Raw genomic sequence first — 12,467 nt, forward strand, 5'->3', positions numbered from 1 at the left:
TCAAAAAGAAAACAAAGCCCCACTCCAGTTTGCCTCCTGTCATAACCTGTGCCCTGCTGTCCAGCCTGCTGCCCTCACTGAGTACAGGGGAAAACCAAAGGTGGATTTCCACATCCTGCATGTCCAGTGAGTACTCAGATCTCTTTAGAGAGAGGCCACTTGCCAGAGCATCTCCAATGCACAGCACGGTTTGTTTGCTCAGTCTACATCCCTGTGGCTGGAAGACACCTGCCACAGCACAGAACACTGGCCAGATGAAGCAGAGAACAACAGCATGGCCCCAAACAGGCAATGAAGGTTCAAAAGGTTGAAGTCCCAGCCATACAGCTGGAAGGTGGCAAATAAACACCCCTTCACCCACCACTGGCAAGGCTAATCTAGCACCAGCAGTGCTGCAAGGGAGCCCACAAACCCAGATTGTCAGACACTGCTTTGTGAACACCAGCTCATTTTCTAGGCTGATTCACCCTGGGAAAAGAGATGTCTAATGCCCTCCTGCCTCCAAGCCCATGCCCAGCACCACTCTGTCCCTGTGGCACAAGCACCCAGTGACAGCCCTCTGCGATCTGCCCAGCTCTGCCAGCTACTTACGGCGCTTCGTACCATCACCATTCTTTGTGCTGTCAGACACTTGCTGCTTGCGGATGCTGTCCTCGTCTGCCTTGCGGTCTCTGCCTGGGCAAGCACAAATACGGGCTTCGAAACAACGGCGGCCCAAGACTTGCCCACTGGGAAGAGAGGTAAGGAGAAACATCAGCTAGCGTTTTGGACACAGGCCAGCAGCTCCCCTCAACTTCACACCACACTGTGCATCTCCCATTTCCCAATCCAGATTTCCTGAGTGCTGGGCAACTCCCACCTGCAAACATCTAAAAAATATCCTATAGCCTCTTGAATGAAGCTGTTCCTAAGGATATGGAATGCTGCCCTGAGGGGAAGAGAAGCCAGAAGGGTTACAGTCGTGATGCACAACTTACTCTCTGGTTTCCAGGGTCACAATGATGAGGATCGGGCGGCGGTTCATCCCTCCAACGCAGCTGCTGTTGCACATGAAGTTGTACAAGACTGTAGTGAACTCAGTACCGACCTGGATGAGACAAAGGCAATGACCAGAAGAGAGGGAGGATGGAGAGCTCTGCTTTTTCCAAGCTCTCCTCTCATACTTCCCAAGCTGGGCTGGAATCGGACCAGTGTGAAATAGGCCCCCACTACAAAGCTTCCTTAAAAGAAATGAAGAACCCCTGCTCTCAAGGAATAAAGAGGGTGTTTCACAGCTCATTTCTGACAAAAAAGGAAGAAGGGATTAATTGTGATGAGGAAAGCCCAAGATCCCAACTCCTCTGGCTAAGGTTACAACTCCCACCCCTCTGTGTGCCAGGATGCCACCAGCCCGAGCTCACAACATACCTGGGGTGGCTCATAAGGGACCAGCACACTCTGCCTCCCAGTGATGGGGTCTTCTACATACTGGGCATGGCTGTTCCCTTCCACTCTGATCAGGTGGCTGGGAGGTGCAATCTGCCCTGCAAGGGTAAAGAGGGGAATAAACAAGAGACACTGTTCAGTGAAGCAAGGCCATACACAGGGTGGCAAGATCTGCCATCCAGGGAGATGCACGTGGCCCCAGAAGTCTACCAGAGCTCACACAGGTGCCTCCCAGCCCTTAAAGCATCCCTTCCCAAGATCCCTGCTGTCAGACACCAAAAGCAACAAAGGCTTTCTCAAGCTCACTCTGGATACCTGTGGCTAAACTTGAACCAGAGCTTCCCAAGATCCCACACTGAGCCCAAATGTGAACTGAGTGGCAGCTCAGCAGCTCTTCCAGCAGATAACTCCTGCCAGATTTTCACACCAGCTGAAAGCCTTTATTTTCCTCCCTCTAATGCATGCACAAAGCAAATTCCTTCAAGTCTCAATTCCTACTCTTCTTCCTATCAATTGCTAGCCCTCTTCTGCTCCCTTACATCAGTCTTGATCCAAAAAAAAAGATTCAAGTAGCAAGAGAAATATGCATTTAATTAATGGTCAGCTTGAAAAATCATGCTCACTTGTAGCAGCAGCAAAAGGGAACATGATCTTCTTGGTTCCTAGGCCACCTTCCAATAATTAAAAGCTTCCTTCCTGCAAATTTTCTTCCATGTTTCTACAACATACAACTAAATTCTGAGGAGAGGACCCTGCTATGGTTCATCTCAAGAATTTCTTTTGTATATTAACTATTCATTTCTTACTCAAAGTACAGCCTATTTCTAGAGAAATAACTACTTCAGAATAAGAATTTATAGGACTTTTTTTCTTCCTTAAAAACCCATTATTGAATGGCATCAACCCTCAATAAATACAGTTCTGTCAGAAAAGCACTTTTTAATATAAAAAACTGTTTTGAAGAACTGTCTCACTCCACTCTGATTTTACACTCCCACATCCTTGCTTATTTCTGGGACTTGTCTAGCTGGCTGCACTGTAACCAGCAATGGGATCCAGGCTCCCAAGACATCCTGCTAACTGACACCAACTGTGGGTTTTTTTTACAGTAGGAGATAAATAATGTACATAGAATAAAACAGATACTCATCTGAACTTAGGTGAACTTAAGTGGCCAAGACAAAATGGAACCCAGCCCATGAGCTTGCAGAAAACCAAAGGATATTTTAAAAGCAGCTGCTGCTTCACTAACATGAGGAGAAGCAAATAAAATGTTAAAACATTAATACTGAACTGAGAGTGTTAAATGTAGAAGAACGATGCCCACAGTTGATGCTGGCACTTAGCATTACCCTGCCAGAGATAAACAGCCCCTCCATCTTTGATGCGTGGATTAAGGACTGGAGATGATATTGCATCCTGTTACTAAATCCCTGTCCCAGCGACATGGAAGCTCATTCCTGAGCACAACAGCTGCTTCTCATTGCAGAAGCAAAAGCAGAGCAGAGGAAGGCTGCCAGAGGGGCACTGCCTGCCCTGGGGACAGACATCCACCCAACCTAGGCAGTTGTGAGGTTTATTTCAGTACTTTCCTCCCAAGGATGTGCTTGCACAGGGACAGCTAAAGCATCGCATGACACTTCCTGCCAAGCACGGGAAATACAAAGCTGCACAAGGTGTCGCAAGGAGGTCTGCTTCCAGAAGGTTTGCCCTGAAGCTGCTGTCACATCCCTCAGTGGCTGTTCATCAGCCAAGCAGCTCTGGAGAGGGACTGCCAGGATAGCACTGCCCTCCTTACCCTCGTTGAACTCCCGGCTCAGCTCGTGGTTCGGGCAGCGTTTGACCACTTCGGTGACGTGTTCAGCTTTCTTGTAGACTGGCATAGCCCTGATGACAGCTCCCTGGGGTGGTGGGGTCATCACTTTGATCTGGATGGGACATGTCTTGGCGATCTGGCAGTACAGCTTTTTCAGTTCGGTGGAATACTGCATGGGGAACAGAGAAAGAGAGTCAGAAGTTCAGCTAGGGGTGAAGGCACACCAGGAACATGGAGATGGCTTTGCATTTGTAACTAAAAGCACCAGCCACTTGTGCGCTGCACTTGTTTGCACAACAGCCACGCTTCCAGAAAAGTGAAAAAATCCCTAGACCTTTACCTGCTATAAAATAGCAGAGCATAAATCTACATCCTAGCTTTCCCGAATGCAAAAATCTTCAGATAAAGAGCACTTCATTTACTCGAACAAATAAAGGCTTTATTTCTCTTGGGCACACACTCCCTCTTGCAAGAGACACCCATTATCCACCTAACAAAAAAGATGCTATTCTTTTCACAGCATCCTGTAATCCTGGAAGCACTCAAAACCACAGACAAAGTGTTTCATCCTGTTTTCTACGAAGCCCTCCTACTCTTGCAGAGGGATTAAATAAAAACATCAACCTTAGAACTGAACAGTACTTGAAAACAAGACCCTGCTCAATTGGGAGTTGTACCAAATCTGACATTTCAATCATCTTTTAAAACCATCTCCTACATCTACTGAGCACCTCTGTAGTAATCTTCTCACTTCTGAACTCAAAGTATTATATCCAAAAATAAGGTAAAAAAACCCAAACAGTATTTTTTTTTCAAAGCCAGAAGAGCTTAACAGCCCAAACACCAGCTCCATGCTGAGACCTAGATGATAACCCAGCAGCTGGCTCCAAAAGGGAGGCTGTGACCATGCAATGAACACCTGGAACAGAAGAAGATACTTTTATTCACTGTGCTAATTTGGAGACTATTAGATTTCTCTTAAGATATTCCTCACTAAAACAGTAAACCGATGCAGCATTTTCCTGGAGGGTGTTCACATCTGGAAACCTTTACTCAGCAAAGCATCAAGGCTGAAGTTGGTGGTTTCTTTTCAAAACCCCTCTGAAATAAAGGCATCTGTTTAGCAGGGAGGACAGCAAGGAAAGTCCCAAGTGGTTCAAGGCTGCACAACCTAAATCCATTTTCCTGGATGTCTCCCATGAAGGAGACTCTCCAGTCTCCCCTGCTGTACAAGCCTGTTCCAAAATATGGCAGGTTTTTCAGTACCCCACTCCAGAGGCATTCAGTTTTCTCCTGGTATTCACACATTCATGAGTGCAGAGATCTCCCTGTAACAGCATAACCCACAGGAATTGCTGGCATTTCCCCATCTCCACATCCTCGGTTCTTGCAGGAAAAGAAATGGGACAGCCCCAAGGTGGTTGTTTCCTCACAAAAAAAGGTCTCTAGCAGCCATGGGCCAATACATCCCTCTTCCCAGCTGTTCAAACAGAGCAGTGACAGGTCCATACTGGTCAAGAGCACCCTGTGGCCATGGACCCCACTGGGACTGGGAGAGCCAGCGTGTGCACTGGTGGGTGGCAGATGATGCACCAGCAAAAGGATTAGCTAGTGATATTCAGGGATTATTTGCATTTCAAAGTGTACACACTGCTAACATAGGAAAAACCAAACTTGCGAGAGACACTGGGTAGGAGAGAGGGATTTAACATAAGTCAAGCCAGTCCCTTCCCTCCTCACTCAACACCATCTTGCCATGTGGCAGAGAAGATGCTACAGGTATTTAAGCTGCGAAAAAAGATTTCTTTAAAATGCAAAGGCCAAATTGTGCAATGTATTTTATGTGCCTGCAGGCTACAGATTAAATGCACAAAGGATTTACCCAGCCTGCGGAAATGGGGAGCATGCCAAACAATTACAAAAAAAAAAGTTGCGAAACAGATCTAGATGGTGATTTATATCATACATCTTTTAAACCTGAAATTCCTTATTGTTTTTTAATTAAAAAGCAATTCCTTACTGAAGGTAAGAATGAGCTCATCATGTTGTCTTTTCATCTCAAGAGGTAGAAAAAGAATCACTTATATTTAAAAAGGAAGAAAACCTGTAAAGCTTTGTTTCCTTCATCACATCAGTTTGCTCATAGCATTGTGAAGGTTTCAAGGACAGAAAGCCTCAAAAATCTCAAAAAGCCAGCTAATCACTTGGATGCCTTAACATCACTGAAGCGTAAAGAAATTGGGCACCCAAAGGTGATGGGCTGAAATGCAAGCAAAAATACGGAAGAGCAGTGGTGCACAGAGGGCACAGCACACGCCAGGAGCCAACGTGTCCGGTGTCTGCAGGCATCCAGAGAATTGAACAAATGGAAGGAGATACACACCCCTCGGTCACTGACCAGGGCTCTTGGTGCTGACTGTAATTTTACGTATAATATCTTCAGAGACAGAAAGCTGGGGTTACAAGAAAGGGGGAAAATAAAAATCACTGCTTTCAGAAGGACTGAGAGGTACCCAACACCAGCATCAATACTGAGGTTCCTGATCAAACAGTGTGGCCCCTCTGCCAGCAGAGAAAGGGATCTGCTCCTCATACACCCAAATGGCACCGTTGGACCCCACTGACTACAACCAGCAAGGAAGGCATTGGACTCACAGCTGAAATTCACAGAAAGCAAACAGCCAAGAGCTAATGGGTTATGATGAACAAGCCTCTCCAACAAAGAAACACAGGGCAGACTCAAGAGCTGCAGGTTCCGGCCAGCAACTTGAACTTGGCATGTCAGAAAAGGAGGGTAACCAGGAGCCCACCTCTGCCTCAGGACACAGTCAGGACACGGGAAGATTGCCCAGCAGAAGCAAAAGAGACAGCAGGAGGCTGAGCAGCCTTTTTGTCACCTGATTGTAAGAAGAGTTCAAGCCTCGCAGGCGCTGCACAGGGCTTGGGGACATGGCGTAGGGCCATGATTTCACATCTACCCCAGGCACAGCCGCCTTCGAGCATGTAATCACTGAAGGGATGGACATTTAACACCAGTGTAAATCTGTCCGCAGGGTACCTGCTGTCAGACAGAGAGGGGCTCGAGTTTCCCACCCCGCCAATTTTGCTGCAACCAGGGGTAACCTGATGCACAGCCATTTATTGGCATAAATAGATGCCAACAACTAGGTCATGGTGACTTCGTCCTGGATCAGTGATAATCGCTATATCCACAGAGCAAGACAGGATATTGTATATAGATTTCAAAGCAAAGGCGCTTCAGAAAGAGAACCCAAGGCAGGAGCTGTCTGTGCATTCAGATAGTGCCTGCAAGCAAGGATCACCCTCTTGGCACAGGTGCTGCTCCTCAGTGGTCCCAAACAACCCCACCCTGCAGGAGGTGACAGTCTCCCTGCCCACCACATCTTGCTGTGAACTGACACTTGCTGTATGAGGGCTAACATGAGCAATTCCCAGAAATCCAAAGCATGACTATTAATAAACACACTTAAGCAGGAAAACTAGATTAATTAGGAATACAAATATAAAAAATGAGCTTGACCCAACAAACAAGTCTAGCAGTTAACAAGATGACAATAGCCATTATCCAGCAGTAGGAACAAAGGTTGTGCCAACAGCCTGAGGAGTGCAAACACCACTTCCCCCAGAGTACAGACCTGAAAGCCATTTGAAACAAAAGAGTTGAGCCTGGAAACATGTTATCTGCTCAAGAGGGAGAGGAAAGAGCGTTGGCTCGGACTTTTCTTTGGAGTTTGACTGCTGTCTGTCATGAATTTAGCTTTTTGCTTAATAATATGTTTTAAAAGAAAAGATGAAAACATTCCAGTGCCTGCAGCTCTGCTCTCCCCACCTGCCTGTGCAGACATACTGTATTACCCGCTCTTGGCACCCTGGCTGGTAATTCAGTAGCACAATACACACACCAGCTACCATCAGGCAACACCTGTCTGATTTCTCAGTAAGCCCCTTCTATGGAAGGTGTGTCAACAAAGTGTTGGAAGGCAAAAACAAAACACTTTTTGACTGTCAAATGGACAATTTTTGTTAGAAGGGACTGAAGTCTCCTGGAAGTAAGTGTGCAATGCAATACAAGCCACAATGGCTTTTCACTGCGTGTTCAATTCCTCTGCAAAACTCTGATGCAGTGAAATCCCCCAAACACTACTTTTGAAATCTAGCTCTAATATCTGGTTTACCATCTGATCTAGCAGAGGGATTATGGCCCCTAAATCTTTAAAAGCAGTGGGGTTCAGTCAGCTCTGCAAATGCTAATGGATGTCAGCTTGAAGGTGATCCCAGAGCTTGGCTTTAAGGCATTACAGCTCTCTGAGCCCCTCCTGCTCAGATCAACAGGTCTTTCAAATCTTCTGCAAACTTCTTTCAAGTAGTCATGTTTTAGTTCAACTCAGTTAACTAGATTCATTTTACTTTATGTTTTCAAAGCTGTCAGTCAGCTATGCTTTCTCCCCTATCAAACTAACTCCCTAAGAAGGGGAAAAAAAAATGGGTTAGAAGAGTGGGAATGCAACAGTTACCTGCACCAGAGTAGTCACAGGTGAAAACAAGGAGAGTCACAAAGAAATAGAAAATAATTTGAATATATTTTAATTATTTAGAAGAAAAAAAGGCAGTGGGAAGAAAGGAAGCTACCAACTAAGAATAAAAATTGAAATTTACCCAAGCACCTTAAACATTTTTGATATGCTAGACCATGATTTAACTTTCCATTTACAAAAAGCTGCTGGGAGCATGTGGGGGAAAATCAGGAACACATGTGTACAAACACACACACACACACACACACACACACACTCTCTCTCTCTCTCTTAGGAACCAATGTGTACCCAGAGGACATTCAGTGAAGAGGAGCTGTACCAGGAGTGCTGCACACAAGGACACCTCCCCCTTCCAGATTTAACCTTCAGCTCAGCATAACCTAAACCCCACGGCTTGTGAGCGGATTTGTTGCAGCTGCAGTTTGAAGTCCTCTTTCCCACCAGGCGCCAGAGGAAAGTGGACAGCTTGCTGCCAGTGGGCATAGCCGGCATTCAAACCCTGGGCACGGCTGACAGGTCCCGTGATACAGATCCACCACGAGTGGCAAGAATCCCCAGCCTCACAGCCCAGGGCAGCGGAGAGGCACGCCTGTGAGCATCCCCTATCTGTAAGGGAAGCCATCGTGCGATGCCCGGGAGCATGGGAGCGGGAGGGGATGCTCATGCAGCCCCACCAGTGCTTTGGAGGCAGTTATCAAATTTCTCCACCCCGGGGCAAAGGAAAAACCATGTCACACTCCTTTCCCTCTTGAGGAAGGGCAGTGAATCACCCAAGGGCGTCCGCCTTTGCAAAGACTTAAAACTTCATTTTCCCCCCAGGCTCCTCTGCCCCCTTCCCGTCGCCTCGCCAGGCGCTCACGAACGGTGCTGACGAGCTATTAAAATCCTTCCTCCGAGTGCTTTTCGCCAGGAGCCGCAGCCAAAGGCCGCCTGTTGCCACCTGTCAGTCGCGGGGATTAATTACCTGCGCCGGGCGGGGAGCGGCACATTCCTGCCGGCCTCGCCCGCCGGGATGTTGACATCAGGCAGGTGGGCCCCGCGTCCCCCGGCCGCCCGCACCGAGGGGGGACGCGACCCACGAGGGGTGCGTGGGGACCGGCACTGCGGACCGCAGGGACAGCGGGACACGGGGCAGGCAGGGAGGGAGGGAGGAGCGCGGCGGGGCTGCCCCGGGGCAGGCGGCACTCCCAGCGCCGGCAGCTGCTGCTGCTGCTGCGCCTTGGAAACCTTAGCGAAAAAAATAAATATATGGGTGCGTGTGTGTGTCGACCTGCTTAGGTAAACGGGGAAGGGGAGGGGTGGCAGGGAGGAGAGCGGAGAAACGTAGCCTGCGGACAGGGATTCAGGGGCCGCTGCCCGGTGCGCCGGGTCCCGCTGCGGAGCCGCTCCCCGCCCGCGGGCACCGCGGGGCGCAGCCGCTGAGCTCCTGCGCTGTGCCATCGCGGGGGAACGAGGGCGAGAAAAGCAGCTCTTCCCCTCTGGCAGAGGCACAGCCATCCCCTCGCCTTGGCAGGCTGACAGCTGCGCGTTCCCCCTCCCCGCAGGAGCTCCTGCGGGTCCCTGTGAGCAGCACTCCCGCCCCGTCCCCCAAACACACCCCGACTCGGAGGGCGCGATGAGAAGGGGACATGCACACGTGGCCATGGTATAGGAGATCCCCTGAAATCCCCCAAAATACCGAATTGAGAGCATCTGCTAGATTCTCACATCTTTAGGATAATGAGGTAATTCCTTCATGTGACAATATTCAGCATCTCGCTTGAGGCTCCCCAGGGGTTTCAATTCAAAACTGCCTCGATCAGGATGTATCATCTCTACCTGACACTGTCAGCAAAGCCACGATAATAACAGAAATAACACCAATAATTTCCCATACTGCTTTTACACGGTGAAACTCTTGTAAATGTGAAAACTTTACATATGAGGGCTTTTACATTGCAATTTCGTATCTACAGACTTACTGCACCAACAAATGAAGTCCTCTTGAGGTTCAGCTTGAAAATCATTTTAAAAACAAACAACAAGAACAAAGAATCAACTGAAAAGTCTCCTCTTTCAAGAGGAAAAAACCTCCAATGGAAAACTCTGAAGGCAAGATTTATGCATTTTTCCATACAAAATGATGGGTGTAAAGGAAAGCTTTACTATTGGTTGTGTGAGTTCTCTTCCTTTGCCAGTCTATTATTTAAATATTTTTGAAATTAATTTATTTAAAAACCAAAATAGTTAAACTCCCGCAGTCAAATGGCCTTAGCTTGTGCAGCCAGCTCACACACTGCATGTGTATTGTGTCCAGTTTCTCTGACAGTTTCTAAACTGAAACTTTAGCAGTAGCAAACAAGTTTCAGATGCTAACAATGTCTAATAATTTACATTTCTGAAAGATTGCTTTGCATCAGAAATTCTGTGATGTAAAAGTAAGAAATAAGAGCAAATCTGCTGAAAGGCAAAGCTGATCTGATTCCGAACATCTTCCCCTGATATCTACGTCTCCCAGTGACTTGCATTTGAATGCACAACAAATAAGCAACCTGTTTGCCTACCACGGAAAATATAACATTAGGAAACACACACTGTAGGAAATTCACCCTCATTCTACCCAAACTCACCTAAAGGCTTATGATGTGTTAAATTCCAGCAGAGTAGTGAGGAGCGATCAAAGTTAGTCTAAAACATTACTTAAAATTGGATTTAGAAAACATCCACTCCAATTATTAAGCATTAATTAGTAAACCAACAAAATTCAACAGCAAAGTTTTTAATCATTACAGTGACTGCCAAAGCAGCTTTGTGAGTAATTCCATTGCATTTCTTCCTTCCTTCCACAGCCCCACTACTCTCAAAGACACGTGGCTACTTCACATCCTCCTAGCAGGAGGGTAACCCACTGCTAACAAAGCACTACACTGGAGTTACAAATATTTGCATCTCTATAAAATACACACACCTGCTTGCACGTAATGCAAGTGAGTGGACAGTACACATATGACCACGTTTGCCTACATGAAACTAAATTGACTGTATGACCTCAAGCGTCAGAGCAGCTAGCACTGCAACAGTGACATAACCAGCAATAGTCCTTCCAGGCAATTCTACTCATTACACCAGAATGTATATTCCAATGCTGCAGGCAGAAACCTCCAGAACTTGATTTACCAAAAAAATCTTCAGCATATGCTTAACTTTTGGCAGCACTGTTAACCACCACCTGCTCAAGTCAGTGTGCCTCTGTGTAAGGGAACTTGTGAAGTCAAACCTGAGCTTAAAGATCTGATTCAACTTGTATCTTAAAGGAAATCGGATTTCTGTTATAAAGGACTCCAGAAATGAACTGAAAAGAACATATTCAGGCTCCAAACAGCAAACCCACCTCACCACATACTGCTCCTGACTCACATGCCTTGGCTTCTGATACTGAGCACGAGAACCTGTTCTGCTCATGGGCTGCTTTAAGTAAAGTCCAGGTTGGCCATTTCAAACCTCCTCCTAGCTTGGTGTGGGGGATTAAACTTTCTTACAGTTATCTGTCCCAGGCTCAGCCAAAGAGGAAAGCTGCTGCTTGTTTCCTCCCAGATTTCACTTGTTTTACGTTTGCATGTTGCAGCATACTCCATCCTACTGATACCTTAGGTTTTAACTTTTACATTTTTCAAATCCTGTATTGCCTAGTGTGTAACTCTGAAGTTTCGTGTGGCCTGTTAACTACTGTTCTCTCATGCTGGTTAGACATAACAAGCCTCTCCAAGCTTGCTCTCCAAGGACACCCAGATTGTCCTAGGCCCAAAATGTGTAAACTAACATCTTAAGAACAGGGGTAAAATTGGGGAAACTACATAATTAACTAAAGTTATAATTGGAGAATTAACCCTGATATGTAAATGAACAAAACTTATAAAAGTGTGAAGAACCCGTGATTCAGGGTCCATCTTGGGTGTAGCTTTTGGCCTGCCTAGGGTGTACCTTTGAAGGCCCTTCAAACAAATACCTACTTTTATTCCCTTTTCTTGCCTAGTCTCTGTTTTTAGGTGGCCATCTCAGGCATCACTACCAGCCCAACTCCAAAAACTCTCATCAGCTAGAGGAAACATTGTCTGGAGTAACCAGACACCAGTTTTTAGTGCATCTCCCCATCACTTCTGTCCCCTGCTGAAAGTCAAAGGCTGATGAACTCAGCGATAAGGGAAGAAGCACAGCAGTACACAAAGGTTGCTCAATTAAGACAAAGTAAATGGCAAAGCAAAAATCCCAAAGCTCTCTAAAATATTTCTGCTCCTACCAATTCCAACCTGGTTTCAAAAACATGAGTCAGCAGTAAAAGTCCCAGACAAGCAGGTCAAACCTTGCAGCCCCATAGAGTAGATAGAGGCTTTGAGTCCTCTGCAATTTGGGATACAGCCACAGGTTCAGGTAGTTCCACAGGAGCTAAAGATCAAGGGGAAGAAGCAGGGTACAAGGAAAGGCCCAATGTAAGACCTGAGTACAAAACTCATTTTAGTTCCTTCATCTGCAAATAAGGGGATTTCATTAATAACTCAGAGGAAAGTGAATGAGTCACTAGTACAGCATCTGTTACAGCAGAGGGAAGACAAGCTGGACGAGAGAACACATTAAAAAAAACAAAACAAACAACACAACAGAGTTGGTCTGGCAATGTAGTCTTTTCAATCAGC

The 12,467-nt window shown here is 46.6% G+C and overlaps 1 protein-coding gene across 8 annotated transcripts in view; it reads right to left on the reverse strand.

The window, feature by feature from the left end:
* The window catches only part of TP63 (tumor protein p63), a 153,142-nt gene that overhangs the window by 18,895 nt on the left and 121,780 nt on the right, over positions 1 to 12,467 (reverse strand). For 7 of the 8 annotated variants that reach the window (XM_069024084.1, XM_069024077.1, XM_069024082.1 and 4 more), the window contains 4 exons: positions 3,224 to 3,410; positions 1,408 to 1,523; positions 978 to 1,087; positions 592 to 728 (listed from right to left, as the gene is read on the reverse strand). In XM_069024084.1, coding sequence (XP_068880185.1) covers positions 592 to 728; positions 978 to 1,087; positions 1,408 to 1,523; positions 3,224 to 3,410 — 550 coding nt within the window. The remainder of the gene's footprint in view (positions 1 to 591; positions 729 to 977; positions 1,088 to 1,407; positions 1,524 to 3,223; positions 3,411 to 12,467) is intronic. The other variant, XM_069024078.1, reaches the window with a different exon arrangement.

The sequence above is a fragment of the Aphelocoma coerulescens genome, chromosome 9 (assembly GCF_041296385.1).
Source record: "Aphelocoma coerulescens isolate FSJ_1873_10779 chromosome 9, UR_Acoe_1.0, whole genome shotgun sequence".
NCBI classification, from domain to species: domain Eukaryota; kingdom Metazoa; phylum Chordata; class Aves; order Passeriformes; family Corvidae; genus Aphelocoma; species Aphelocoma coerulescens.